Source organism: Schistocerca americana, chromosome 1 (genome assembly GCF_021461395.2).
Source record: "Schistocerca americana isolate TAMUIC-IGC-003095 chromosome 1, iqSchAmer2.1, whole genome shotgun sequence".
Classification (NCBI taxonomy): domain Eukaryota; kingdom Metazoa; phylum Arthropoda; class Insecta; order Orthoptera; family Acrididae; genus Schistocerca; species Schistocerca americana.
Window position 1 is genome coordinate 121925024 of NC_060119.1, and position 27485 is coordinate 121952508.

The following is a 27485-nucleotide window of genomic DNA, read 5'->3' on the forward strand; positions in this document are numbered from 1 at the left end:
GACGTGGAAGGAAGCCAGTAAATCTAGCCTTTAAAGCTACTGCAAAGCCCCTTTCTCTGATGCTATCAGAAGCTACTAGTAACCACAAGAAATATGTTGTCAATATCTATTACTGATTTGTATTGGCCATTTGATAAATAACGCTCCAGCAATACTCTTAATTCACAAAGTAAGTCTTCAGCAAGAGATTGATGTATCTTTTTTTTTTTACTTTTATTATTACGTTAAGTGGACGGCCAAAATCCATTGTTTTGCAAAAAACGCAATAATAGTAAATTATTATATTAGGTGCCGAACTATTAAACAGTATGAACAGGAGAAAATGGGCGGGAGAAAGCATGCCACACAGAATACTGGTTTGCATGCATAAGACCTAGGATATGTACGGCTATGAAGAGTTAAGACCTTCAAGAGTTAAAAAGGAGTAACACGTTTCATGCTTGTTAGTCCTTTACGGTGGGCATCCCTAAAGCTAACACACACTGGGCGCAGACCTTCAGATTAAGGTGGAACTCTGAACTGAATAGTTAGGACCGAAATAATGACATACTACCAGTAACTATTATTTGATAGAGACACACAAGTGCGCCTGCCAACAAAATCTACGTAGGAGCTACCATTCATTCCCTAAGTCTACTAAGAACAATGTTTCGACGTGGTCGTGTTAATTGTGCGGGCTATAAAGACGATATCTACGGCTACTTTATTTTACTGTGCTACTAAGTGGCGATACGATAGCCACTGGTCGAACTAGGTACATTATTGAACGCCTGATATTAGTACTGAAGGCTACCAACAATGAATTGAGCCGAACAACGCTGCTGCTGATGCTATAAGGAATACTTTTTGCTAATTCCTTCCACTGTTAGTGTCATTCTGTGCGAGAGGCGAGAGACTAGGAGGCTAGCTAAGACTATGACATGCAACCCAGACCTATGTAAAATTACGTCTATTTTCCAAAGAAATTAGACCCAAAAATATATATAGTACTGCATGAGCATAGATACAAAAAGAACAAGCTGTTTTATGAACTGACCAACGACAACCAACATTTAAAAGTGATCTCTATACATGTAATTCCAGCAACAAGAGTGAGGAAAATGTGTGTAAAAATAAGAGTAACAAAGACTTTATGTACACCAAGTGGTTCACTACGGTAACAAATGTTAATAGTACGAGGAGAAGTGTCCTGCAGTTAGCAATACAACAACACGACGTGTCTACGTTGTCGGGTTGATCGCGTAAAGTGTTACCTGCGCCGACTTCAGAGAACTGCTCGCCAGGCGGATTCCAAGCTCTGCGAAGACCTCCATCGCGGACTCTTCTTCTGGCAAAACAAACGTCACTCAATATTACACACATATCTCATGTGCCGCTGGGCCAACAGCTACTTCATCTACTTAGTTGCGTCTGGTTCTGCTTCTTGCTACCGCGGCCATCCCGTGCAGAGTTAGTTTCGACAAATTACACTTAACTACCCACTACTAAGAAAGAAAAGTAAGTATTTTGCTTTTCGTGTGGCAGCTTCAAGGCCTATTTACAAGGGATAATCGCCAGTAACCATGCCTATTATGAAGAAAAAGAAGCATGCACACGAACTGTGAGTAATGTAAACTTTCTGACTAGCGCTTATGCGGCCATTGGCCGTATAGTGTGAAAAAGAGGTAGTATAATAATGTAATTACACCAACAATTATGAAAAATTCTCAAAAATATTCTGTGCTAAAGCTCTATCATATAAGCTTTCTAGGACTAGGCGGAATGACTTAAGTCTGAGGAAAATAAATTTTACTTCATGATCACCATCACCACCTCTATTCTGCTCTACACGGTGGTGGTTTCTTAAAGATCTTACTACTAATTATTTTTCATTTACTAAACCAATTACTCAAAGTTGTCCACGAGTACTATTTTAATCTTCGTCTAATACATCACGCTTAGGCAACATATACTTTCTATTTAATACAAGTGTCTAAAGATACAGAGTGCTACTGTCAAACTAACAAAGAAATAATTCCACTCAGATCACAATTTTCGTTCTTACGTTGGCGCTTAACAATTACGAACGCCATAGTGAATCTCTCGAAGCTTTATTGCTTTAATTGCCGAATGGGCACAAAATCCGAAACCTATTAACTGGGAGGAGCAGGGCTGCCTCCTTTTTCTAATATTTTCCTTCTCTTTTCCTACACTTTCATGTTATGATTGCTAGATGCTTTGACGTGCACAGTGCAAGCCTCTAGAAAAGACGACATTTCTGGAGCTTGCGTACCTGATTGATTAGATGTGTGATAACGGTGTCTGTAACTGCGCATTCAAGAGCAATACTAGTGTACAGGATAACGTGGTTGAGTCAGTCGGGCTATCAACACATGTCAATGTTACGTACCTAATTTTTAATCACATTTTATGCAAACTATAATAAACTTATTCAAGGAGATACGTATGATGTATTCCACGATTGTTTTATTTTGTATTGTAAATGGTTGCTGAAGAAACACCGTATCATTACCACGACGTGGTCTGACACGCTAGCGCAAGATGTATATTAGACGTGAGACTTTCGTGAAAAAAAGTGATAAGAGTATTGCGTAAATTACACAATTTCACTAGCAGTAAACATTCTGATATAAACCTGCATTTACTGTTAGTGATTAACTGTTTGTTTGTTACAGATATTGAACACGAACCCGGACCACTACAAGCCGAATAAGGAGCTAGCTGAGTTGCTAAAGGAGATGAGCGAGGCAGAGAAGGCCCAAGCCACTTCGCAGTAACCAACACATGGGCGGCCGCATCTAGTCCACGCACGTGACATTTGAATTGTCAGTGTAATCAAATTTAAGTCGACAAATTAATAAACGAAAGGCACATAATCGTTATCCCTCTGTACCTGGAAACACTTTCCCCACAATTTTTAAACGAGCTACTATCCTGCTTGAGTAATACCATACAACGCATTAAGTCCGAAAAAAAAAGAAAAAAATAAAACCTTGAAGCCAGCTACCTTTGAAATCCAAATGTTACACTACAGCATTTCGTTAACTTGCAGAGCGTCGACGAACGTACTTTTCGACCGCATGTACTTTTAGGTAAGTTTCAACCACGAAGGGTATCCATTTCCTCGAACTGTATGGGCATTATCATGCTTTATTTTTTTATTTTTTTTTGAACGATGTGGCCCTAATGATTGGGTCATGAGAAGACGAACCTAAAAAAGTGAACAGGAAGATCGTTGTGCTGCTGTCTGGGTAGGCCAACACTGTAAATAACTACAGAGAGTATTTTGTGATACCACAGCAATTTATACTGTACAGTATTACTAAACACTGGATTTTGCAGGAAAGAGATGCAGGCGCAAGGCTATCAGTTTACGGGTATTCGAAGCATGTTACTGTCGGCCTCTGTGTCAGGTTTTTCGAGAAAATACGAGAAGGGAAAAAAATATAGCGCGGTATGGAATCTGTAACCAAATATACTGGAGTCGATTCTCGTTTGCGAACTAATGGAGGGGGCACGATTCCCTGGCAAGATTCTGTGAGAATGTCAATTCGATAATGTGATTTAGTAGGTTTAAGTGACACTAAGAAATACATTTCAAAACATTCATCATATAGAAATTTATACATCCACATTAGTTAAAATTGGACTCGAGTACCTGATTTTCAAACACGAATCTACAGTTTCGTTAAGTATACTCCTCGCCTGATTTTTCAAAATGCAGCATCGATAATACCAATTACTACTGTGGATGCTGCTTTGTGATGCCGCAAGTATGTACCATGAACAATTCTTACCAGAGTTTTAGAATAAATTATCTGCGTAGCTTTAAGCTGCTACTAGTATCTCGCAAAGTTCATGGTTTCGAATGATACTTTCACTCTTCAACGTGCAAGGCACTGACAGCCTTCGTAACGAGATAACTGAATGCGTAACGAACGATCTTTATTCCTGAATTTCGTGGGCAACTCGAGAAAGGGTGTACCTCTTATGGAGGATATTCTGCCCCAAAACTTGGCATTAAAGAAACTGCAGGGAACGTACCGCTCCTGGGATATCAAGCAATAACTGAATAAGAAGCAGAGAGGTACTCGTAAACTGGTGGGTTTCATTATTTGCGCGACGCGATCTATTAACTTAAGATTAGTACGGATAAGTCACCAAACCGGTCTAGGGACTGAAGATCAAAACAAGGATTTTTTTTGTTTCTTCGAAATTAAGAAAGACAAACTGGAAATAAGATTTCGATGAATAAACAATCTACACCGTTTCTGTGAATAACTATACTTGGTGCTCTCAAGTTCTGTTCACTTTTCCTACGATGACTGGTTAGTCACAGGCGTTTCGCGACGCATCTCATCGTGCGTGAATTGGATCCAATGGATTGCATGGACAGCTTAACCAGGGTGACCAGGAAAGACGCTTAATCCTAGCCGCAAGGTGAGAACTTTATTTACTTTTTTGGATGAACTACACATGGAAGTGCAAAAAAGGAACGAAAACCCGTATGAACATGACATTTACAGAAAATTGTTCCGAAATCCTTAATAGTTACATCACTGAACAATAACATGGTCGTAACACTTAGTACATTGTGTGGTGCGTACAATTCACAACTGACGATATATAATATTAACAATTGTCCTTTTAACAAGATAATGAAACCCAATTGTCTAAATCTCTTAGTACTTTTGCTAGTTCTTTGTGACCACATAACTATCAAATCCTCTCGTGACTTTTAAACACCAACTTGGTTTAAAGCGAAACCTCGAGAATAGCTTGTTGCCTTGCTCAAACCTTGTTTCAGAGCACCATCCACAGTAGATGGTGGTAATCAGTTCTACGTTAGCCCAATGTGTTCTTTGTCCCCCTTCACAGATCGTAATTGCGTCTCATACTAGCGAGGCAAGATATCCAACGCCAACTGGAAGAGATCCATTTAGGGGGAAAAATGACGCCCTCGCAGAAATACAGTAATCGTGCCATTATAACAAAGAATACTTGCAAATGTAACGATTTGTAGAAAAAAGTAGTCTAACGCATCCATCATAGCGACAGAAAATATTACACAAATAGAAGCGCCACAAGAGCTTTGACACCACAGGATAAAGTGGACAAACTAGTTAAGTCACCTACAGATATGAAGCGGGAATAGGAACGTCAGAGCAAAATGAAAATTTCCAAATACGCGATTTTGCTACGAACCCATATAGGACCGAAGACCCACAAGTAGTACCGGAAAAATTGCCATAGAAGCATTTCTTAAATATGTAATCAATGTAAGCTATGAACAATAAAGAAAGGACCACGTAGTGGCGGAAACGTATTTAACATATCAGTAGATTAAGTATTTGAAAGAAATTAGGGTACTTCCAACAAAACGAATTCGACATTTTGCACGGATCTGAACTTATAAAGTATACAGAAAGTAAAACTATTTGGCAACTTTTTTATACTCTTACTCTTAGGCTGATCACTAAGGTCATTACCATAAGCTTTAGTGACAGACTAATCGACTCATTTTTTGGGTACACTATGATTAAGTGCAGAAGACTATTTTATACCTGTGTAGCGATTCAGTGAGCTATCTTTAAACTGCACCGGAAAATACTGACTTTTAAAAAAAAAAATCAATGAACGCTTTTACTGAGCTTCCAATGCGTTGATCAGGCTGCCCTTTGACCACCTACGCAGTACTTTACCGCACATCGTCTACTTAATTCTCCGCATTATGCACTACAAAAAAGTGAATACTTTTTCACAATCTACGAGGGTCATTCAATAATTAAAGAGACAAATTGGTCTGGAGAAAACAGTGTTTATTTGTACAAAACAATACTTTTTCTACTTTTCAAAATAATCCCCTTTAACATTTATACAGTTGTTCCAACGGGCTACTAGCTTTTTTATTCCGGCTGCAAAGAACACTATCTTTATGTTCGAACCAATTTCCCACTAACTTTCTCACGTCCTCGTCCTGGAACCTCTTCCCACGTAATGCCTCCTCCAGTGCGCCAAACAAATGGAAATCACTAGGTGCTAAATCAGGACTGTAAGGGGGATGAGGCAGTACTTCCCAGCCTATTTTGTCGTTTGTTTCACGGGTTAGTTGGCAATATGAGCATGTCTGTTGTCTTGCTGGAGAATCACACCTCCCCTCTTGAGATCCACGTCGTCTCTCTCTCTGATGGTTGGTTTCACCCTGCTTAAAAGCTAAACTGAATAGTATTGGCTGTTCATTGTACGCTGCTCTTCGAGAATCTAAAAAAAAAACTTGACCTTCAGCATCCCAAAACACCTTCAACATGACTTTTCCTGCTGATGCTTGGGTTTTGAATTTTTTCTTGACAGGTGGGTTTATGTGCTTTCACTCCATGGTTGGTGTTTTTGATTCTGGCTCATAATAGTGAACCCAAGTATCGTCACAAGTTAAAATTTTGTTGAGGAAGTGCTCACCTCTTTCGTAACGTTCCTTTAACGCTGTGCACACTCTCAACCTTGTTTCCTTGTGAGACCGCGTAAACTCCTTTGGGACCAATGTTTCACATGTTCTGCGGTTCTCCAGCTTGTTACAGATACCATGAACTGTACCAGTACTAACTTGAACCGTATCAGCTATCATTTCCACAGTCACACGGCGGTCGGCACGAGTGGTGTCATCAATTCGACTTTCCAGCGAGGGAGTTTAAACTGCGATTAGTTGGCCCAGAACTGTGTTCGTCAGTCGCGGAGTCGCGACCATTTTTCAACTGTTCTACCCACTTGTAAAACTTGGCACGATTCATGTAACTTTCAACATAAACTTAAGACACTCTACAGAATACATACATTTGTTTCTAGCCTTCAGCAAGTAAAAAACGAGTAACAGAACGTTATTCAACTATATGGACGTTTCAAGCGGACTAGTCATACTGAAATATATTTTTGAGGTTATAACCACAACACCGTTGATACATCAGCCTATCAGGGCTCATCCTTGTGAAGCCGACTTGAAGCTGTAAAAGTACCAAACTTTCCCTACTAACAGTTTTTTCCCCCCCAAGACCGATTTGTCTCTAATTATTGCAAGACCCTCGTATACCAAATTTTGCAAATAAATTAACTCGTGGGGTTTCAACCACGGCACACTGCGCCTGCTTTTTCCTCTCTTCATATATACGTTACGTACTTCCGCAGAAACTACTGAATTACAAAAGTGACTTTTATTTTTACGTAGTCTTTGAATTTCTTCGGGCGATCTTAATTTTCTAGTGATTGCGTGACAACATTAAGTTTGAAAGGACCGAACTCACCATTTGGATACAGTAGTTCAGCGAAAATGAGGAAAGAGAACTGAGTTCCACTGCCAACATTTACAGGGATATCCCTGTAGTCCACTTAAACTGTCAACGCAGTATACTTAAAACAATACCTCAACGGATAAAAATGTACGAGCACTGATCACGTATCACATTAGGTCCTTTGCATACTATTGCCTGTTTAAGTATCAGATCACACTAGTGCTACGAAAAAGCACAACTGGAAGGTCATCGCTAATCGCAGTCTATTTCATCCAATTTGAATAATTAGCACAGAAAAAACCTTGAATGTAATCATTGCCAAATTGGACTAAAGCGCCTAAGGTGATCATCGCACGATTACTACAAAAATACCTACATTAGTTCACCAACACTCCAAAATCTGCAACTTTACTGAGAATTTCGATGTATATTATGTCGCAACAGCTTCCGTTTATGAACAAGAGGAATATTTCTGCCTAGTTATGACACCAGCATCATAAGGAACCCAAAACACTTCTGAATCAGCTGAAAGTGAAAAATTACAAATATCTGAAATTTAGTTGACAACACTTAAGTACTCCGATAATTATCTCAAGATGATTCAAAATGAATGAATGCTTTTCGCGGAAGAGCAGCCGGTAGTTTTCCTGGGCGAAGCAAAGTTTTTTTCACATACCTAGGTGCAACTAAGCACCGAAAATTATCGGAATTTTTAAAGTCACTTTAATGTTACGACACAAAAAATTCAGGCGGAAGGACCATGTGCCAAGGCCACGCAGTTGTTAATCCTACGAATAAGTTCTAATGTCGGTCAATTTCGGGCGTGTATCGACAGTTTGTAAAGGTGGAACTTTCACATCTAAACTGGTCATATTTTCAGGTGTGAATTATATCTCTTATGCAACAGTCAATTATCAAATATTCTCTACTTATTGTCATAGATGTGTTACGAATAGGTTATCAGGAAACAATGTCGCATTTGCATTGGCGGGAACGAAGAGCGGCAGCGGAGCCAACACCGAAATAGTACGCGCTGCCGCCGCTAGATGGCTCGCGCGTTGCCCTGGGCAACTTGCGACCACGCACCGTAAGGACCACCGTGCGCGGGAGGGAAACGCACAGTTAACTATATTTGCCACAACCATCTCCACTGTAATACATCATTAGCTTAATATTCTACAGGCTAAATAAAGCACATACTGGTTACAGCTTACCTCCAACAATGAGACAAAAATATTTGCGATTAATAAGGCTCAAGTACCAACAGATTATTATTTCTTACACACGAGTCCATTTCTGCAAACTGTACAAAGCAATTTACATGCTTTAAATTTCTTTCTTAACATTTTAGGCGCTAGAAATTTCATAGCAAATACAAACCTTTAGTACTAATAGAGCGGAAGTAGATATTTACGATGCCTCGGCCTTTTAACAGCACGAGACTGCTGTCTAACTCTACTGGATGTGAAACATTAATCCCATGCAGAGAGGCCCTTGCACCAAGGAAAACTTACGGGTTATCATGCACGCAGACTTACCGAATGGGCAAGAATGCTGTTGCTGGGTACAGTTTGGCGGCTGCACTATTCCGTCCGTGGAAATCTCCGCTTTCCAGGCTGGTACTGCAACGAAAAGCACAAGCGGGTTACACGCGCCTGCCGAGCAGACGTTCTTTCGCTCACCGTCTTCCGCTTAACTACGGCCAGGCTTCAGTTGTCGCGCACCCCTCCACAGCTGCTCCCCTCCAGGGGCTCACACCAACCACTAAAGCCCCCCTTCGGTCTTGTGGGGCTTCCTAAGTTCACTCCTGATCCAACAGCGCTCCGCGAAGTGTGAGAGAATGCGTCACATCACGAATATCAGTTGGACGGATACGAGGCGGACACCCCAGACCAGTTAAATTTCATCCTACACGTATTTCTACGCGATCACTTCAGTGTGGTGCACCGTAAGTACATATTGTCAGTGATGAGCAACAAAATAAACGTTAGGTGACTTCTCATGCGAATTTGCAGTTCATCAAACAGCTACTCCTCGAAGTGATCAAACTTCAAAATACTTTCTAGTACTATACACTGTCCACTAAATGTGTTTAGATCTACTTTTTCTTACTGATGCTCAGTGCGCTAGCATGTGAGAAAATCCTTGATAGTAGATGTTCAGCAATTATCCCACACGCTCTACGAAAACGCCAGACTGATTACCACTCCGCTTCAGAACCAACACCAACTTAAGATACCAACACATCCAGAACAGTTCACACCATAAACAAAGATTCCCTCTCATTGGGTAATTGTTGATCTCTCTATTCAACCGCCAAATGCATTTCGTCTTTCAACAGAAGTTCCACAACATGTATGGCTGATTTCTGTACAATAAGTTGTCCCTGATTCGGCGAGGCAAATGGAGAAGAAAACTTACCGTGGAACCTCATTAATCCGATACTCGATTTTCCGGAGGTAACAGCGGGTACAATCGACAACAACAACCACTGAACTTGAATTCGCCCAACTGCCATCAGTTGACACTGAACTGTTTAGCACTGTATCGCCCCCGTTTGTAAAATAACATCGAAGAGAAAGCAGGTGGTAAGAGTATACCGCCGAAGAAAAAGATGCACTGCATGAAACTGATCAATTGTTGCTGAATTTGGTGTTTTATGTCAGCGACGTCAGACTGGACATATAACCCGAAGGAATTTAATTTCTGGCGAAATTTGTATACATCCAAGACAACTACGGTAATTGTGGACCTGACGGAGCTGAAGGCAATTTATGATTTTTGTGTTTACGTGAAAATAAATTCAACGTGCGTGTTTACAGTACTCAAGGGGGTAGGACGTCAAACGGGCCGACTGAGCAGGAGAGTCATCACAGGACATTTTAATTTCCACTGTCTATAATTTTACAAATAAATTTGTAGAACTGTCAGAATTACCAGGAAGAATTCAGGATTCACACTCTTGACAGTGGAAGTTCAAAATTGCGAAATTTCATCATCTTTTCACTTACTATTGGCTGCGTTTGTTGAAGTAAGAGATTCTTCGATGAATTTTGCACATATCATACTTACAGGGGTGTCAAACTCTAGAATATTCATAATCTATTAAAACTGTGGTAAAATTTGAGATAGTTAACTAAAAAACTTAAGTTTTTTCTAAACGATTTTTAAAATGTAACATATCATTCATTTTTTCATACATTAAATAAATTGGAGAGTGTCATACATCTGAAAGTATGGCTTTTATGCTGTGCGAAATTCATCGAAGAGTCTCTTACTTATGAAGAAAAGTGTACCTATAGCAACAAATGCAGCCGATAGTATGCGAAAAAATTATGAAATTTCAGATGTAAAAAAATGTATTTTATTATCTACATCTACATCCATACTCCGCAAGCCACCCGACGGTGTGTGGCGGAGGGTACCCTGAGTACCTCTATCGGTTCTCCCTTCTATTCCAGTCTCGTATTGTTCGTGGAAAGAAAGGCTGTCGGTATGCCTCTGTGTGGGCTCTAATCTCTCTGATTTTATCCTGGTGGTCTCTTCGCGAGATATACGTAGGAGGGAGCAATATACTGCGTGACTCTTCGGTGAAGGTATGTTCTCGAAACTTCAACAAAAGCCCGTACCGAGCTACTGAGCGTCTCTCTTGCAGTCTTCCACTGGAGTTTATCTGTCATCTCCGTAACGCTTTCGCGATTACTTAATGATCCGGTAACGAAGCGCGCTGCTCTCCATTGGATCTTCTTTATCTCTTCTGCCAACCCTATCTGGTACGGATCCCACATTGGTGAGCAATATTCAAGTAGTGGGCGAACAAGTGTACTGTAACCTACTTCTTTTTCGGATTGCATTTCCTTAGGATTCTTCCAATGAATCTCAGTCTGGCATCTGCTTTACCGACCATTTTTTAACTTTCACTGCTATGAGTGCGAATCCTGAATCCTTCCTGGTCATTTTGACAGTTTTACGAATTTATTTGTAAAAATATAGACAGTGGAATTTGAAATGTCCTGTGGTGCCTCTCCTGCTCCAAGTCGGCCCGTTTGACATCCTACCCCCACCCCCTCCAAACCTATGTAATTTTTATCCGATTTTCCTGATTACTGATAATCCGGAAGACCTATGGTCCCATCAAGTTCGGATAAACGAGGTACCTATGTACGAAGTATTTTTGTACTTCCTTGCAACAACAAAAATGCAATGCCATATAAACAATAGAGGATATTATTTGGTGAGTTACGAACGGAGTAAGTGACATTAAGTACTGCGATGCCTCCTTTTTATTTCGATTAAAATATATTTCCCTTGCTGATCAGAAAAGAGCGCATGAATTGAGAATATATCGCACCAAATCAGTGCCAAATAAAAGCCGTTTTGTCTGTTGGGAGCTGTTTGTTCTGAGCGCTCTTGCGACACCAGCACCACCCTCAAGGTGTACGTTCGACTGCTATGTTGATAACATCGCCCTCTGGGGGCGCCAAATTCCTTTCAGGTATATCTCAACCTGCATGACAATCGTTGTGTGTCAAAAACACGGAAACTATAGCGCCTAAAATGCAGACGTATCTGGCAATAAGCCATTATCAATTACGTCAAATGTTAACGTATGAACGGCAGTGGATGAGAAAGTGAGAATATTGCACCGTACAGGGCGCGTAATGCAGTTAAAGCCTCCCAGGTAATCTTATTACAGTGACTGAGAAGCCCTTCACAGCCACGCCACAAACTGGCTCGAAGGAACTGTGTGACGTATAAAGAAAGTCAATACTTCTTGGGAAGCCAGGTTATGTGACACAGGAGAAGAGGGGAAAAGACTAAATAGGTTTATACATAGACAACTGCAGCCAACTTCCTGAAGAGCACTTAAAGTGAACTTTTTGAAAACAGTGCTGATACAGCCTATTATTCTCTAGGAGCACTGTGGGACACCCCGTTCACTCCTTCCAACTTTGGTGAGAGTCTGACAAGGGAACCTCCCCATCGCACCCCCCTCAGATTTAGTTATAAGTTGACACAGTGGATAGGCCTTGAAAAACTGAACACAGATCAATTGAGGAAACAGGAAGAAGTTGTGTGGAACTGTGAAAAAATAACCAAAAATACAAACTGAGTAGTTCACGGGAAGATAGGCAACATCAAGGACGCCCGAAACGCCTGAGCGCCGTGGTCTCGTGGTAACGTGAGCAGCTGCGGAACGAAAGGTCCTTGGTTCAAATCTTCGACCGAGTGAAAAGTTTAATTTTTTATTTTCAGTTTATGTGACAAACTCATGTTTTCATCACTTTTTTGGGAGTGATTATCACATTCACAAGAAAACCTAAATCGGGCAAGGTAGAAGAGTCTTTTTACCCATTCGCCAAGTGTACAAGTTAGGTGGGTCGACAACATATTCCTGTCATGTGACGCACATGCCGTCACCAGTGTCGTATAGAATATATCATATGTGTTTTCCTGTGGAGGAATCGGTTGACCTATGACCTTGCGCTCAAATGTTTTCGGTTCCCATTGGAGAGGCACGTCCTTTCGTCTACTAATCGCACGGTTTTGCGATGCGGTCGCAAAATACAGACACTAAACTTATCACAGTGAACAGAGACGTCAATGAACGAACGCACAGATAATAACTATGCAAAAATAAAGAAAGTAAAATTTTCACTTATGGGGAGACTTGAACCAAGGACCTCTCCTCCTGCAGCTCCTCACGCTACCACGAGACCACGGCGCTCGTGTGCTAACTGTCTCCATGATATTGCCTATGTCGCTCATGGGCTACTCAGTTTGCATATTTTGCTTATTTTTTCACAGTTCCACACAACTTCTTCCTGTTTTCTCAATTGATCTGTGTTCAGTTTATCAAGGCCTATCCACTGTGCCAACTTATAACTAAATCTGAGGGGGATGCGATGGGGAGGTTCCCTTGTGAGTTTAATCCCTTGTCGATCAAATAGTGACTGTTGAAAGTACCTTCCATCATGGGGCTGGTAATCTGGCGGTAAAGGGCGTGCCTAGACCGCACGGATTTTTCAGCCTTCGTTTAAACCTAGACTTCACTTCTCAACGATGTGTGGAGCCCGGAAACGTGTTTTGGAATCCACGTCTAACTTTAGGTTCCCTTTCCCCGTTTGGATAACTGGGGTAGGTTAGTGACACGCAATTTGCCGAAGTGACGTCCAATAAAGACTTGCACCAGGCCACTCAGAGACATGAATCTATCATCATGATTCGTGGAGAATAAGGGGATTAGTGTTAAAAGTCCTCCCGAGAATGAGGTCATTAGAGACGGAGCACAAGCTCGGATTAGGAAAGGATGGAGAACGGCCATGTGTGTGAAGCAATTTAGAGAGCTCGCGGAAAACCTAAATCAGGATAGCCGGACACGGGTTTGAACCGTCGTCCTCCCGACAGAGAGAGTCTCGTGTGCTAACCAGTGCGCCACCTCGCTCGGTGTCTGGATTCGTACCAGCTACCACTTAGCCAAGAGCCCCAGCCCGCCCGTGCCGCCTATAGAAGAAGTGTTACGTGTTTTGCGGCAGTTTTCCAATCACATCCTTGAACTCGCCAGATCTTAATAATCTCCCAACATACGGATTGCCGCAATTTGTACGACCAGCCACGTTAGGAACCCAACTGTAGAACTTTCGACGAGTACTCACTGTCCGGGGAAGCTACGCTAACGAGGAAAAACAACCACTGCCTACCGCGACACTGGATCCAATCTGGTGGTGATGCGAGCATGTAACGCATTAGAGAAAGTATATAAGCTGAGCAGAGATGAACAGCTAATCATTATAGCAACGATACGGGTCGCTGATGTGAAATCCTAGTGCCGTTAAATAAGTGACGTCGGCCAGATTGTTATGGATTGGCGCCTGGACACGATTATCATTTAAAACGGTGAAGTTGATCAGCTGTTCACGTGCTATTTTATCTATGAAGAAAGGCTGAACGGCGAAATCCCGCATGGGCGATGTGCTGGGCATCGGCACATCACAGAATGTGGAAGTACGCGGCCTGCCCGCGCTGTAAAGCAGAACTGGCGACGCTTTGTGGCAGATTGACGACGGAGTATAATGCTGGAGCAAGTTCAAGTGTTCCTGATCAGACAACCCAAACGACATTGTCAATTACGATTCCAGTGGGCAGCAGATAAACGAGATTGAACCGCGGATCAATGAAAAATGTCGCCTGGTCGGATGAATAGCCTTTGTAATCCTAGATCGACTGCCGCGACCAGATACACTGTCGTCCAGGAGCTCTGACACATTCCGATGGGGGCAGTATTACGTTATGGGGAAATTCATCTGGGTTACCACGGGAACTGTGGCAGTAAACAGTCGCCGTGATAGCTGTAGACTGTGTGAACTTCTTCATGAACACTTGCATCCCTTCACACTAAGTCTTCCGTGACGACGGTAACACCTTCCAGCTGCCTACCGATCCCTATATGCCAAGGTCAGAATTGTGCAGTGATTTGAGTAGCACGGTGAACAACTCACCGCCGCCTAGTCGTCGTCGTCGTCGTCGTCGTCGCCGCCGCCATTGCTGATCATCGTGGCTCCATGAACCAATGGCGTCCATCCCGGACAGTTACCAGCTTTTCTCAGACCAGAGAAATCTACCCACCCACATGCTCGCTGCTCTTCCCTCCTGCCTCCTGGCCTCGATGTTGCCTTCCATGCTTATTTACTGTAGATCATCTTTCTATCTCTTCACACAATATGGCCAAAGGACTGGATTTCTTTTTTCTTGACAGGAGAAAGGCGTCTACTGGGTCGCTCAGTAATGGCCAAATTTGTTCTTTCGCTACATCTTATGCGCAGCTTCCTGCGCCAGCACAAACGCTCAAATGCATCATCAATACGCTGCTCTCTCTGGCCTTAATGGCTCATGTTTCGCAAACGTAAAATACCGGAAATGCGAGTGTTTTAACAAGCCAGACCTTCGTTGTGCGCGTTCTCTCTCTGTATTGACAGATCTTTGCGAACTGCTCCATAGCCACTCGCCCTGGCGGCGCGATCCTCCTCCTTATATCTTTACAGCTTCTCGTGTCACAGATAGTTGGCAGAAGACAGGTGAAAGAATGCATGACGACCAGTTCATTTAATCTAACTGTGAGCTGAACCTGCGTTCCTCGATCAGTTACCGTGAGTCTGGACTTCCTGAGATTGATGTCTAATCCGTATGACTGACTATGTCCTTCACTTCTGTTAGTAGCTCAGCAAGTTTATTTTCGCTTTCGCCTAAAAGCACAGTTCAATCAGCAAATCTGAGATTGTTAAGAGGTCTACCATTGAGATGTCATTAGTCCAATCAAGAGCATTATTAATGGCATGGTCTGCTGAGATGCTTAAGTTGGGCGACAAGAGCACAACCTTGTATAACATCTTTTGATACACTACAGATATCAGACGTGCCAGCACTTGTCTTTACAGCTGCAAGGTGATAAACAGCACTTACTAGAAGTCGATACAGTACATGTGGCGGGACACCGAACTCTGTAAGAAACTGCCAAAGCTTTTCCCAGACAACAGGGTCAAATTCAAGCAAGCAGATGAAACACGCAACTCTTGTCTCCATTACTTCCCGTATGTTGAGAATCTCAGGCGGTTCAAGATGTGGAGCAAATGCTTACTTGGGATACAAGAGCTATAGTCCGGCAGTTGGAGCAGTTTCTGGCTGACCATTCATGTAGGGGGACGAAGAGACTGACCAGTCTTCTGGCCACTCCCTATTTTCCTATATTCTTTAACACAATGGATGCAGCACATCAGCACCTACCAGCCCCATTTCTTTGATCATCTCTCAGATATATTGTCTAGACCATGGGATTTCGAGTTCTGCATGTCTGGACTGCTTACTCTATTTCGCAGTGTAAGGTTGAAGGTTCAGATATAGGTTGCTAAATTGTTTTACTGTCTGTACTGCTGTTAACACCAGAATAAAAGTTTTCACAGCGTCATCCCTGTCTTCGACAACATTCTCATTGTCTACCACCCACGTAAGAGGATTGAAGTTCGTATCTTTACCACCAAATTCCCCCGACCTGAACCCGATGAAACATGTGGGACGCTATCGTGTGACAGCTCCGAGCCTTAAATCAACGGGCCATCATTTACAGGAACTGCGTGACCTGTGGGTAGGCATCTGCGACCTCACACATCCAGAAACCTAAGGACCTGCTGAATCCACGCCACGCCATAGGCTACTATACAGCGCTCCGAAGGTGGAACAACACCCTATTAGGCGGTTGGTCATAATGCTTAGGACAATCAGTGGGCGTTGAGCGCATTTCTTATTTCCAGCACAAGAAGAATTGACAGTTCTACAATTTACATTTGGAGTAAAACAGTCGTATTCAGTTTTCGAATCGCAAGCGTTGCGACTGTAGTTTCTGTTGTTCGTAACTACTGCACTGCTAGTGGTAAGTGCAAAATAAAACGATATTGTGATCTAATGGACAACCTGAGTGGCAGCTTATCGTTCAAAATACTTTTGCTTCCTTTTCTATCTATCATGAGTTGCCTCACGAAGTACTTCAACAGTTTTTACAGTGTTGGGGGAGGAGGGTTATGCACTCAATGATGATGCTGACTACTCTGCGATCCCAAGCACGCGAGACGTGACTCGTATTTTAAGGAATTACTAAGTGGGAAGCATTTATTACTCGCGTGAACAGACGGCAATTTATAATGACTAACAAACACACAGTGCGCTCTTATGAACGAGGCAGTTCACGCCCTCAACAGTACGTACCTCCTCTCTCCGTATTTGTCGCCATGGAAAAACGTCAATTAAAATGTAAAACGCATTCCTCTGAACAAGGCAGGCAGAAAATATTCATGCAGAAAAAAGCAATATCACTGAAAAATTTTTGCGCTGCGAGCATGTGCTAAAAATATAAATTACACATTCGTTCGTAAAATGAATGTCAGTGCCATAAATTCAAAATGTTCGACATTGTGTGCTGCCAAGTTTAAAAATGTCAAAATTTTAAAACCATCTTATTTGAACAACACATGTCCGTTTATACGGTAAAAAAGTAACAGCTAAATGCTTACTGAACTTCTTATGCAATCACAAACATGCCAGCACACACATCAACATGCGATGTAAAATGTATACACGACAAAATTTTCTGCAGAAACTTACCTATTCGTAATGGGAACTAGACTATTTAGCAAGCTTACTATTCTCTGGAACAGCTTACTCACCAGTCACACTGGAATGCATTTTCAACTAACCAAGTTGTTCTGTAAGGTTGGAATTACGAAAACAACGTGGTAGTCAATTTATGTTACCTCACCGAATGTGTGAAAATGTCACGATTATTGTGCTGAAGTGTAAATAGTTATGTACACGGTTATAATAGTAATTAAGTTTCGCGTCGTCTACTGCTAGCACTAACAACACTAACGCAGTATACTGTTTTCCCGAGGTCCGTCCACTTAACACCTGCAGGAGCCCATTAAGGATACTTCGAATATAATTTCATCAAATACACTGCTCCAAAACCTAATTACGTTGAGAACAAACTAAACCTGGATCCTTGCATGAGAAGAGAGAGTGTGGTTTCACATTACGGCCTGGGGTGTAATCTCTCTGCTATTACGTTGTATTTGCCTGTTGGACATATTGTCAATGTTTCTATTTTGCCACGTAGCGGAACTGTTTAAGCGAGAGAGCCAACACCACGACTTGAATAATTTGTTCCTATTACTGGTCGCTTACGACTGTTTCATACCGTGTCCAGAAAATAACTCTCAGACATATCAACTGAAAAAGTAGAGTGCGCTGGTATATACGGAAATATCGTCTGAAGAATTCAAATATCACCATTCTCCAATAGACAAACGCCTCTAAGCTATAATCTGAAGAGACCCATCCATTTAGCTCGGCTACCTGTTACATACGTACCTATATATCCAGAACTAGCTGTTTCCCCGAGTTCCAGTTTTTACGTAGAAATTCGTCAATGGAATAGTAGTTTTCCAAGAGAAATGATGTTGATTAAGACTTAAATATTGTTTTCCTATCAGTCAGACATTTTACGTTTTTGGGCAAAAGATCAAAATTTTTTGTTGTTGCGTACTAGCTATGGTCATTTCCCCCTGCTGTTGGAGGTATGGAAGTCACTGTTCTCAAACTGTGATGGCTTATGTATGACGTAGTTCATTTTGTGACGTCGCAGTTAAAATGCCTCGCTCCTTGAAGACGTACCTACACGACGTCCGTGGGTGAATACCAAGTTACTCTTATTGGTCGCTTTAATGCAATTAACACATTTTGTTAACTGTTGAGTTACTCCAGAAAATTATTCCATGGGACATTATTGAGTCGAAATATAACAAATATGTCCAGAGGTTGATTCGTTTCAAAGATTAGCAATTACATGAAGAAAATTGCTGAACTTGTTTGAGAAGCTAAGTAATATGCTTTATCCAATTTAAGTTTTCTTCAATATGCACACCCAAAAATTTGGAGCATTCTACGCCAAATACAGGCTCCTGCTCTTGTGCTACATCAATTACTGGTGTGAACCGAATATATTTGTTGGTGTGAACCGAATATAAAATTTTTCCTCCAAAATTAAGCGATAGTCCATTCTCAGAGTACTAGTTCATTTTTAGAGAACATTTACAATCTCTTTTTGTTTTCTCTCTAATGGGACTTCTTAGTGCCAATATCGCCTTCAGAAAGCACAAATTCGGCTTGTCGAATGTTGAGGGTCATTCACATACATAAGGAATAGGAGGAATAGATCCACAACTGAACCCTGTGAGAGTCACTAAAATTTTCTACACTTCCAACATCGTTTGAATTATTCGGCACAGCCTGTTGTGTTCTGTTTCTTAAATATGATTCAAATTAGCTGTTTTGTAAGTCATTAATTCCATAAAACTTTACTTTTTCTGAGAGAGTAACAAGATCTAAACACACCAACGCCTTTCACAGGTCACAAGAAATATCAACTGGCGATATTTTATTATTCACGGCTTGTACAATTTGATGAGTGAATGTAGGAACAGCATTCTCAGTCGAGCAACCCTTGTGAAATCTCAATTATGATATGCTAAATAAGTTGTTCCTACTTTAAGGCTGGGACTGCTATGGAGTCCACACCTTTTCCGCTTTTTCGAGTATTTTGGAAGGATGTCAGTAACGAAATATGTCGATAATTGTTAAAGTCTTTGTCACCTTTCCTATGGAGAGGTTTAACAACTTCACGTTCCATGCCTGTCTGGAAAAAGTTCCTGTGCCAGTGACGCATTCCATTCATCGCTAAGGACATTACTTATTAAGTTGGACTTCAGCTAAGGATACTGGTGCTGTTCCTAGTCGCTTAAAGTTTTGTGGAATCACATTTTTAATACATTCTCATCGTTATTCAACTGAACTAAATATTCTAATTTTGCTGCTACAATTATAAAGTCATTAAAAGTGAGCTCAACTTATGAATTGTGAGTCGCAACACTATCACTTCGTTTAACTGGTACGGCATCTTCTACAATGACTGACTTCTGTCTCCCGTCTGACAATGTCCCCAAGTTTTTATCTTATTACCTGCATTATTTATTCCTGCCAGATGTGTATGCTTTAGACATTTTAATGACTTTCCTTATAATATTAGAGAACTTTCTGCAATAAGCAATTACATTTTATATAAATTTCCCTCTTCCCCTTACACGGCATTTTAATTTCCTTAGTTATCCAATGTCTACTTTAATGGGTCTTCTGGAGAATTTTTTTAACTTCAATTTGACATTAGCATCTCATCACTCCTTTCAACAGTGCTTTGTATGAACCTGCCTCAGGGCAATAAGATGCCATATTATTTCCATCAATTGTCCCGTTAATAATTTGGTACACAATTTTCTCAGCATGAGCCCCCTGGCTAAAATGTTAAGAATCAGTGCCCTATCTACAAGTCAAATACTCTGTAACACCTACCGTTCAACATGGGATTCTACAAAATAGGATCTGCAAATGGAAAGTAATTGGCAGCTGACAAGCACCAGCACGTCACAACCAAGAAAATTTGATGTCCGAGACATTTAAATCAGAATCTAGGTTCAACTGAACATACGAAGCATAAGGATAAGCCGTATTACAATTAAAAACAGGTTTACGAAGGCGTGAAGAATGAAATTTTTGGGGATAACGACAACCCAGAAAAACAACAATGACAGTCTGTCAACTGGATTAGTCTGCAAATTGATACTCTTGCCAAGCAAGGTAGTTGTCGACGAAATATGTATTTTTAGGTATAGGAGGGTGTACGCGCTTTTAATGATCACTTCGAAAAAATAAAGTAACGTAATTAGTCTGAGGGTGCATGCCTGCAGTTTTTGAACGCACTGAAATACACACGCCAATGACACTCTGAGCGAAAATGTTATGGCGCCACCAATCTCCATTTTATTCATGGGCTGCGACATTTATTTTTGCCTTTCTTGCGGTGAGGTAAGGTGCTGCGCCGTGAGGATTCCAATGTGTATTTAACTTTTTTTCACAATGACGTTTACTGTATCAGCTATACTCTAAGAAGAACGTACATGCTTTCACTTACCGGCATAAAATATTTGATACCATAATTATAGGTGTAAGTACAATTACCACAATCAAACTCTTTAAGTTTCGCTGATTCACAACTCTTCAACAGGAAGGAATACGGCAAATACTATATTATTGAAATCAATTTTAGGATGCTGGAAACATTGTCAGGATTACCATCAACACTACACAAATGACATTTATTGCTATAGGATTCTACAGCTTGCATGAGATGATTTACCCTGCGAATTACGAAAGAAAATGGCGACGATTTACGTCTATATTCAGGTAACGCTGCCTAAAAAATAGCGTCACGTAAGCGCTGCGGAGAGCCGGTAAAATATCCATGCTGCAAGTTGGGCCTTATCCAAAATGCTTGTTATTACCATGCACCCAACGAAACAAATGAAATTTGTTCTGAAACAATATGAGAACAAGGAATGTCTGCTTTATAGTGAGACAAAGCGTTGACATGGAAGACCACGCCTCGTGGTAACTGCTACCAAGCACGAGGAAGGCAAGAACTAACGGTCACTTTCACTGCGGCAGTCCGCAGTGGCGCCCAGAGCAGGCTAGTGGGGCTTCTTGTTCCGCCAGTCTGCGCTGCAAAAAGAACAGGAATATGGGCGGCGTTCCGAGCCTGCTTCTTTATATGGATCTGCAGAGCGGGCCAAAGCTGCAGGCAAGGACCTCCCGCCACCGGTCCTTCAGCTGCCACAGCTAGCTATACTTTTTGGGGAGGGGGTTACTGGGAGATATCCGCTGAAAATGCAAGCCACTGAAAAGTGTCATGCGAAAGACGTTACCTGAAGGAGGAAAAAAGCCAACAACACTGAAGCACCGTGAAGACGTAGTCGGATTTGAATTAACTTCATATACGTACACACCATCGGTTATTATGTAAATTACTCTTGGTATTCTCTGTAACACGTGGAACGGCCATCATACATTAGTGCTGTTCGTGTTTAGTGTTTGAGGGACATGAACAGCGTGTATGTTAATTATTCACTGCACGTCACGAAGATGATACGTCCTCTTATGGGAGAGCGTTGATTACAAATGTGTGTGAATGGGGCCCTTTTTTCTATCTCCATTTGGCCGGCTGGTGGAGTCTTGTAATGTCCAGCTTTGTGGAGCGTTCGGCTGTGACAGTGGACCGACGTTAGACTGCCATATCTGACCACCATAATGCAAAATCGCAATATTATGCACCAGTCACATCGTAACGATCTCACGGCTGCGTGTGGCACCTAAGAACAAATAAATGACTCGCTGCAACATTTTGCCATCTCGCAACTGCTACTCTACAGAATTACCGTCCGATGAGTAGGCTGCCACAACGCCTCAACACAAACGGCTGCGTTAGCAGTTATGTAGTGACCGAGAAGGAAGGGCTGTTTATGAGCGACATCACATAGATCGCGGTCCTTCACTACACTGCCTGACCATCGTCAGCGAGTGTGGGAAACCTGGCAAGCGATTCCATTCGTCCAGTCTTTGTGGAGAGGCATAGCGGTGTTACTCCAGGCATCATGGTGAAGGATGTGACGTTCATGCCCTGTCTCTGTCTACTTGTTACTTTCATCATTTTGCTAGTATGTTTTAATGTACTGTATAGAAAGATTAAGGTCGCTGTAAGCTCGCAAGTTGCGGCGCACAGATAGTCGCGGAGTGTGAGAACGATGGGGTGACAAGAAGCCTTATCTTGGCAGTACCTACAGACACTTCGGGGATTCAGCTAAGAGGCTTGGCACCAACAACCGTATCTTTCATTATTTACATTTACTGTTTGAATGTTAATATACATCTCCAGCTGTACTGTTGACGTTACCTGCACTTCGAAAACTTGTTAACAATCTCAATAACTCATTTCATACTCGGAAACAAACTGCAAATTTCATGAACTATTGGTAAGGTACGGATAAATGATGTCATCCTCTTGGGTAAAATATGCCGGAGGTAAAATAGTCCCCCATTCCGATCTCCGAGCGCTGGGGACTACTAGGAAGGATGTCGTTATCAGAAGAAAGAAACTGGCATTCTGCGAATCGAAGCGTGGAACGTTAAATCACAGAAGGGTAGGTAGGTTAGAAAATTTGAAAACGGAAATGGATAGGTTAAAGTTATAGTGGGAGTTAGCGAAGCTCTGTGGCATGAGGAATACGACTTTTCGTCAGGTGAATAAAGAGTTACAAATACAAATCGAACAGGCGTAATGCAGGAGTAGGTTTAATAATGAATAAAAAATAGGAATGCGGATAAGCTACTATGAAGAGCACAGTGAACGCATTATTGTAACCACGACAGACACGAAGCCCGCATCCACTACAGTAGTGTAAGTTTATATGCCAATTAGTTTCGCAGGTAACACTAGAAATGCGAGAGAGAAAAAAAAATGTAAATATTCAAACAACTAAGGGAGACGAAAATTTAATGTAGTCATGGGTACGAATTCTATAGTAGGAAAACGAAGGCGAGGAAAAAATATTAGGTAAATGTGGACTGGGGGAAGGAATGAAAGAGGAAGCCGCCTGGCGGAATTCTGCATAGAGTGTATTTAATCATCGTTAACTCCTTGTTTAAGGATCATAAAAGAAGGTTGTATACGTGGAAGAGACCTTGAGACACCAGAAGGTTTCAGAATGGTTATGTAATTTTTAAGAGATTTCGGGACTGGATTTTAAATTTTGAGATTTCCAGGGGCAGATGTGGAGTCCGACAACAATTTGTTTGTTGTTAGCCGTACATTAAAACTGAAAAAAACTGCAGAACGGCAGGAATTTAAGATCATGCGACCTGGATACCAGAGGTTGTAGTGTGTTTCAGTCAGTTTTAGGGAACGATTGACTAGGACAGAGGAAAAGAATACAATTAAAAAAAAAGAATTGGCAGCTTTGAGAGATGAAATAGTGAAGGCAGCAGAGGATCAAGTAGGTAAAAAAAATGAGAGCTAGTACAGATCCTCGGGTAACAAGAGATACTGAATTTAATTGATGAAAGGAGGAAAGACAAAAAATGCAGTAAATGAAGCAGGCGAAACGGGATACAAACGTCTAAAGAGGTTTTTGACAGAAGTGTAAATGGCTAAGCGGGAATGGCTAGAGCACAAATAAAAGGATTTAGAAGCATATTTCACTATGGGAAAGATAGATGCCACCTACAGGACACTTACAGACCTTTGGAGAACAGAGAACCACCTGTACGAATATCAACAGCTCAGATGGAAAACCAGTCCGAAGCAAAGATGGGAAAGCTGAAAGGTAGAAGCAGTGTATAGAGTGTCTATACAAGGCAGATAACGTTTAAGGCAATATTACAGAAATCGAAAAGGGCACAGATAAGATGGAAGCTACGATACTGCGTGAAAAATTTGACTAAGCACTGAAAGATCGAAGTCGAAACAAGGCCCCGGAAGTAGACAACATTCCGTTAGAACTACTGATGGCCAGTCATGGCAGAATTCTTCCATCTGGTGAATAAGGTATGTGGGACGGGCGAAATACCCTCAAACTTCAAGAAGAATATAATAATTCCAATTGCAAAGAAAGCAGGTACTGACAAGTGTGAAAATTACCGAATTATCAGTTTAGTAAGTCACGGTTGTAAAATACTAAAACGAATTCTTTATAGAAGAATGGAAAAACTGGCAGAGGCATGCCTCGGGGGAGATCAGTTTCGATTCAAGAGAAATGTAGGAACACTTATCCTATGACTTCTCACAGAAGGTATGTTAAGGAAAGGCAAACCTACGTTTGTAGACTTAGAGGAAGCTTTTGACAATGTTGACTGGAATACTCTTCTAGATTCTGAGAAATCAGGACTCGCACACAAAAATTTAAGTGCTCGTTTTTCCCGCGCGCCGTTCGAGAGTGGAACGGTAGAAAGACAGCTTGAAGGTGGTTCACTTAACCCTCTGCCAGGTACTTTATTGTGAATAGCGGAGTAATCACGTAGATGTAGATGTACGACGTGCAAACCCGTGGAAAAGGGAATAATTTGTTGGAAATTGCCTCTGATGACTTACATGTGCAATCTCATGTTAATCTTACTATTATGTGTAGGAGTGTACGATCTGTTCCTGAAAGAGGGGGGGCAAAACTTAATTATGCCTGAATTGTGATTTCGCGTAGTGAAGGCACAATTTGTTAAAAGTTGCCTAGGAGAACGTACAAGCATGATCTCGTGCATCATGAAACTTTGCTGTGAACATGAGTAGCAGACTGAGCCATTAGTTTCCTGTTCTCATTTTCGCAGCGTTGAGATATTCCCATCTTGCCACTGTTATGCACAGTTCACTGCATGTACCTGTTGTGTGTCAGCGGCCGGCGGAGTACAAATCAATCGCTAAGACACGAGGCAAAAGTTGCCTCCAGTTGTACTAAAAGGGCTGCCGATGTTACATTCAGGAATCCACTGTGCATGTTGATCTACGTATATCTTTCTCGAGGAACGTGTTACATTCAGGAACCCAGAACGTTGTCCCTGAAGGTTACAATTTTGACTTTTTGGGGAAACAGCTGATAGACACTTGACTCCCCTTGCGTTAGGAAATAATTTGGCCGTGCGCACTGATGTTCATAAATATTACTCTTGGCGTACACTCAAATATTACAGTCACCGGATAGGATTTCTTGTCACTGTTGGTAGTGTGAGGAAACAGACGGCACCCTGGGTAATCATGTTATTGCCTGTAAGGTGACAGTGCATGGTGTCATTTTTCAATACGATAATGCTCGTCCACACATGGCACGCGTGTGCATGAACTGCCTACGTGATGTGATGCACACCGTGGCCAGCAAAGATCCTCAGATCTTCCCCCGATGGAGCATGTACAGGACCAGATCGGACAACTGTCCCAGCACCCGTATCCAGGATATCAAAGACCAGCAACAACGCTTGTGACCAGCTTGCCTCAGGAGAGGCTACAACGACTTTATGACACCCTACCCAACCATATCAGTGCACGCATTCATTCAAGGCCATAGTGGGTACGAAGTCATTACGACATATGGGCTCACACTGACAAGTTATTTGTATATTTGAGTATCTGGTAAGTACTGAATTAACACCACGTATCCTTTAAATCCGCCAAGTTTATTTCGTTTACTCCTCCCTTGTGGATGATTCTCACTTTCTGTCCGACAATGCAGCATGTTAAGAAACGTGACACTTTATGCTCAGAACTATCTTGCTATTTACAGAGATTGTTTGATCAAGCTCTGTTCGTTTTGAATGAATATTTTCACCTGTATTATCTTGGTAATCGTTAGTCTTATCAAAATGGTGATTTTCCTCAACACAGATGGGAGCAATTTGCGAATTGCCAATTGACAAGCTACTACGCTTTACTAAGCATGAATTTCCCCTTTTCAATGATATTATATATATTATTGCCTAATTTCTGGTTTATTCGTCTGTTTAAACAGAACGCTGTGCGGGCATGACCATGCACATGACAGTTTTGAGAGTAAAATTTTTTGAATCGTTAACCTGTGAGGACGTATTTCCCGGACACCAAACGCATTATTGCGCTCTGCATAGATGTGTCTGTAATCGCAAGATCGCCTTCACTCTGTTTAGGATTTATTCATGATTTTGTTTGAGTAAGCTTGAAAGTATTAGTTTTTTAGTGTGCAGCTGCAGTTTTCTTCTGAATACATTGAATTTATTACTGTTACTAGTATATAATTTAGTTCATTACGGATAAGTATAATGATAGCAGCGTGTCAGATATGAGACAAGCTGTATAGGCAGTTTGTTTCACCTCTCTTCAATAGACGATAAAACCATTCATGGGCTATGTCCTCCGCGAAGTGATGCATTGTACAAATACAACATGGCAAAATTCACAAACCAGCTATACCTTTTGCCATAGTGGTGGTCTTCAAAGAAACTTTGAAAGATCTGTCAGAAGTTTGACTGTTTAAGAAGTAGTCTTCATGGCGGCTCCCAGAATCCTGAGAAGCCCATAAACTGCATAATCTGGGCCAGAATTTCCAAGACAAAGTTTGTGTCAATTACTACACTATATTATGTTATCTCTGATGCAGCGGCAACGTTCAATGAAGCAAATTTCGCAAGGTGTGAATTCCTGAAAATACTGATACAACTTGTTGGTGGTTCCACAGTGAAATTCAAAAATTCCTGAAGTTGTTATTGCTTTAAACTGCTTTTTATATCCACGCGCGACAAAAGCTAAGCAGCTGATATTACACAACTGTCTGCAACCCTATTCAATGGAACAGCCACAATTTACCAAAATTGCTAAATTAAAATTTTATTATTTTCTTTTGGGGGGGGGGGAGGGGGGGCGGCGAGGAGCAGCAGCTAACAACGTAGAAGAATGTTCGACATCAAATTGCTGTCCGAAGGGGAACTCGGCGGCCGGAGAGTGTTCTGCAACACTACCGACTAGTCCACAGTTTCCGAAGCATATTTCAGAGGAAAAAATAAGAGTGTATCATCATCCGTCCTTGCCACAACTTGGCTCTTATGCGCCCAGTGTACACGTTCTTTGTATTTTCTGTGGTCCGCTTTACGTCGTCGGGGCCACACTCAACAAGTTAACATGTGGGGCACTATGCTACAGGACTCACACGCAACGGTCTACTTCGAAATTATTCATTTCCCACGCTTGACCTCTGTTGCGTA

General features: G+C 41.6%; 2 protein-coding genes across 4 annotated transcripts in view; one reads left to right on the top strand and one right to left on the bottom strand.

Annotated features, from left to right (window-relative positions):
* LOC124550405 overlaps positions 1–2882 on the top strand; it is a 179418-nt gene extending 176536 nt beyond the window's left edge. Inside the window, exon 5 of the mRNA XM_047125310.1 lies at positions 2676–2882. Within this exon, the coding sequence (XP_046981266.1) occupies positions 2676–2777 (102 nt within the window). The 3' untranslated portion in view covers positions 2778–2882. The remainder of the gene's footprint in view (positions 1–2675) is intronic.
* Positions 1–27485, bottom strand: part of LOC124550369 (RNA-binding protein Musashi homolog 2) — a 117166-nt gene that overhangs the window by 10154 nt on the left and 79527 nt on the right. For 2 of the 3 annotated variants that reach the window (XM_047125308.1, XM_047125307.1), the window contains exon 2: positions 8819–8902. The exons of the other annotated variant lie outside the window; for it this stretch is intronic. The gene's annotated coding sequence lies outside the window, so the exon portion shown is untranslated. The remainder of the gene's footprint in view (positions 1–8818; positions 8903–27485) is intronic. 3 annotated transcript variants of the gene reach the window in all.